We start from the raw sequence: 3,175 nt of genomic DNA on the forward strand, positions 1-3,175 counted from the left end.
ATGCACAATGCCGTGTTCTGGCAGAAGCTGCAACCCGATTGCTACTAGAACTAGACCTCGAGAGATGAAATTGCGTTTCCATTCTAAAAAAATCCCTAGGCCTGTTGAATTCATGGGGTGTTCTGCAAAGATCAAGTTATTCTCTGAATTGTGAAACGCTGCCGGTCCCACCACGACCCAGCCCAACCGCCGGGAAAAACCCAGGGCCTCGGGGAAGGGGGGTCAGGAGGCCCAGCTTCGCCTGCGGGGATCTCATGGGACTGGAGGACGGGGGAAGCCCAGGCGGGACGGGTGATGCCTCCGGACGGGGCTTTGGCGTGCACGCATGTCACCTCTTGGCTTTGCTCTCGGAGACTGGGCGATAGCCCCACCTCGTAAATTTGGAGCAAAGCGCACACAAAGCTTTCCCTTCCATACTGTGCGTTGGCTCTTAATGGTCTTTCTCCACACCACGGCCTTATTAATTGGTGACAATTGGAAGTGGTTAATTCTCTGTGTGCGAGGCTGCAATTGCTTCCACTTGGCCAGGATTCAAGTACTGGGGGTGAGTCAGAATGGGTGGCAAAACTGTCTTTTCCTCAGTTCCCTTGCTTACTGGAAAAAAAAGAGAAAAAAAGCCACAACCCCGAGTTATTCTCTTTTATGAGGTAGGCATTGTGAGGCCAGGCAATTGAATTTACAACAGCATTGAGTATCAGAGTCTATCTGGCCCTGTCAATGAGAGTGGCGAGAAAAAAAAAAGACACACATTAACCCTCAGCTCCGAGTTCCCAGGCGTTTCAATAGGGTTCCCAACTTCCCAAAGAGCCCGCTGCATACTCGATGAGACCCTTTATACCTTCTAATTACCCTCCTGACAATAGGGACCGACTCTCTTGCCTCTTTTGTAGGCCAGATAGTAACTTTTGCGCACGCCACCCCCACGCACGCAATGCCTTTGGCGAGGTGGTAAGGAGCAAAAATCTTCAGAGCCGCATTATTGCAGGCAGCGAGCGTTTCCTCAGGGTCCAGGAGCAGATTTTTAGGAATCCGTTTGTTCCACGTGCAGATGTGACACCAGCAAAGCTCTCGGGAGGCATTTGCCACTGCCAGACCCCCCCTCGACCCCATCCCCCCAATTATTTTTCACACGAATCCCTTCCAACAGCCTTGCTTAAGGCCATAAAGTTTGCTCCTGCTTTTTTGAGGGGGTTGCACACAGGATGCGCTTGTCCCTGCCCACTTTCACCCAGCAAAACGAAAGGAAGGGGTGGGGAAAAAAAAGGTTAAATCTATTTCAAAGAGTTTATTTATTTAAACACCTGCAATTATTTTTTCTTTTTCGGAAGTCTGCAACACAGGCACGCACACACGCACAGACAAACAGGATACAAACAACTTTGGCATTATACTTTGAATATTTGTTACAAAACTATTTCTCATTTATTTTTTGTTTTTTTTTTTTTTTTTTTTAAAAAAAAGTATCTCAAATAAAGGCATTTGAAAGAAGTAAAAATACAAGTCAAGATCCCAGCCTCTGAAAATAATAAATAGCAGGTTCATAGTGAGGTCCTTTTTTTCCTGTTTAAATCTGCTTAAAAAGCCCCAAACATAACAGGGCTCCATACAACGGAGCCAACAGAAGAGGGTTTGGTTTTTTTTTTTGGAAGGGGGAGGAGGGGGGGGATCATTTTGGGCAGTCACCAAGGCCTCCACACGGATTCACTGCGCTCTCCGATGGGACTTCCCGCCTGGGACGCCGGAACGACGCCACCCCCAAACGATGTCAACCCCTGCACCGGGGATGCTGACGAGGTGGCGGGCGCGTTCCCCGAGCCGCTGCCGGCGGACACCGGGACGTTGGCGTTGGTGTTGGCATAGAGGGGAATAACTGGTCCGGAACTGGGAGGAAAAGCCGGATTTGGGATGAGAAAAGCGAACTGGCCGTCGGTAGCGGGGACGAGCTGGAAGCCCCCGTAGACCTTGGGGGACAGAGCTTCGGCGGGGTTCAGCTTGCAGGGCACGGGGCCGGCTGCGGCGGGAGGCAGCTGGACGTGCAGAGGTTGCTGCGCCAGATGTGCGGGCTGCCCGGAGGGCGGCGGCGGAGGCGGCGGGGGGTAGTTCATGGCCACGATCTGTCCCAGGCACGCCGAGAGGTGACTGAGGAGCCGGGTCCTCACGTCGGTGTTGACCCCTTCGCAGGTGGACAGGAACCGCGTCACCTCGTTCATGCACTCGTTGAATCCAGCCCGGTACTTGCCGAGGACGGTGGGGTCGGCGCTGAGGGCGGCTTGGGGGGGCAAAAAGGGGGGCGGTTGGTGAGCGTCAGGCCCGGAGCCCGGTCCCCCCAGTTCCCCCCAGTCCGGACAGGGCGTGCTTACCGGTCATCTGCGCCCGCTGAAGGTTTCGGAGGTGTTTGACGGTCATCTCCAGGATGTCCGCCTTCTCCAGCTTGGAGTGCCGGGAGCTCTGCGGGAGGAGAGCGGGGCCGTTAGGGGCTGCGCCCCGCAAACGCCTCACCCTCCCGCAACCCCCCCACCCCGCAACCCCCCCCCCCAACTCACGTCCTTCTTCAGCGCGTCCAGGATCAGGGTCTTCAGCTGCCCCAGGCTCTCGTTGATCCGCGCCCGGCGCCGCTTCTCCATGATGGGCTTGGAGGACTGCGGGGAGAGCGGAGCCGGTCAGCTCCCCGCAACCCGTCCCGGTTCCCCCCCCCCCCATCCCCATCCCCGCACACCGACCTCAGCTCGCCGCCATCCAGCGCCGCCGCCGCTGCGCCCCGACCGGCAGCCGCCATTTACCTTGCGGTGCTCGCTGGCGCTCCGCGGTTTGTCCGGCGTGTGGCTGGCGCTGGCCGGTGCCCCCGCGATGGGCGAGGCGGTCGGTTTCTCCGCGCCCGTGTCGGCGGGCATGGTGCGGGGAAAGGGAAGGGGGGGGGGGGAAGAGGCGGGGGGGAAGCTGTGAGGGGGAGCGCGTGCGGCGGCGGGCGCGGGGCGCGTGCGGGACCGGCAGTGCCGGCGCGCGGCACCCCCCCGGCCCTTTATACCCGGCGGCGGCTCCTCATTCGTGTGAAACCGCCGCCGCGGCCGTTCCCACACTCCCCGCAGCCAATCAGAGAGCGGCGCGGACCCGCTCGCCTCGCAGCCCGCTCGCCTATTGGTCGTTGTCTCGCCGGCTGTCCGTCACGGCGCGGCGG

General features: G+C 58.3%; 1 protein-coding gene across 2 annotated transcripts; it reads right to left on the minus strand.

The window, feature by feature from the left end:
* Window positions 1-1,265: 1,265 nt before the first annotated feature.
* On the minus strand, window positions 1,266-2,944 carry HES4 (hes family bHLH transcription factor 4). Of its 2 annotated transcripts, none has more exons than XM_075437310.1 (4): window positions 2,721-2,944; window positions 2,544-2,639; window positions 2,361-2,448; window positions 1,266-2,269 (listed from the first exon to the last, which is right to left on the minus strand). In XM_075437310.1, the coding sequence occupies exons 1-4, from the start codon at window positions 2,889-2,891 to the stop codon at window positions 1,680-1,682; spliced, it is 945 nt and encodes a 314-aa protein (XP_075293425.1). In that variant the 5' UTR covers window positions 2,892-2,944; the 3' UTR covers window positions 1,266-1,679. The 2 variants fall into 2 exon arrangements, with proteins under 2 accessions (XP_075293425.1, XP_075293426.1); XM_075437311.1 differs by having other exon boundaries at window positions 2,781-2,943.
* Between the last annotated feature and the right edge of the window lie 231 nt (window positions 2,945-3,175).

Source organism: Opisthocomus hoazin, chromosome 16, assembly GCF_030867145.1.
Source record: "Opisthocomus hoazin isolate bOpiHoa1 chromosome 16, bOpiHoa1.hap1, whole genome shotgun sequence".
In the NCBI taxonomy this organism is placed as follows: domain Eukaryota; kingdom Metazoa; phylum Chordata; class Aves; order Opisthocomiformes; family Opisthocomidae; genus Opisthocomus; species Opisthocomus hoazin.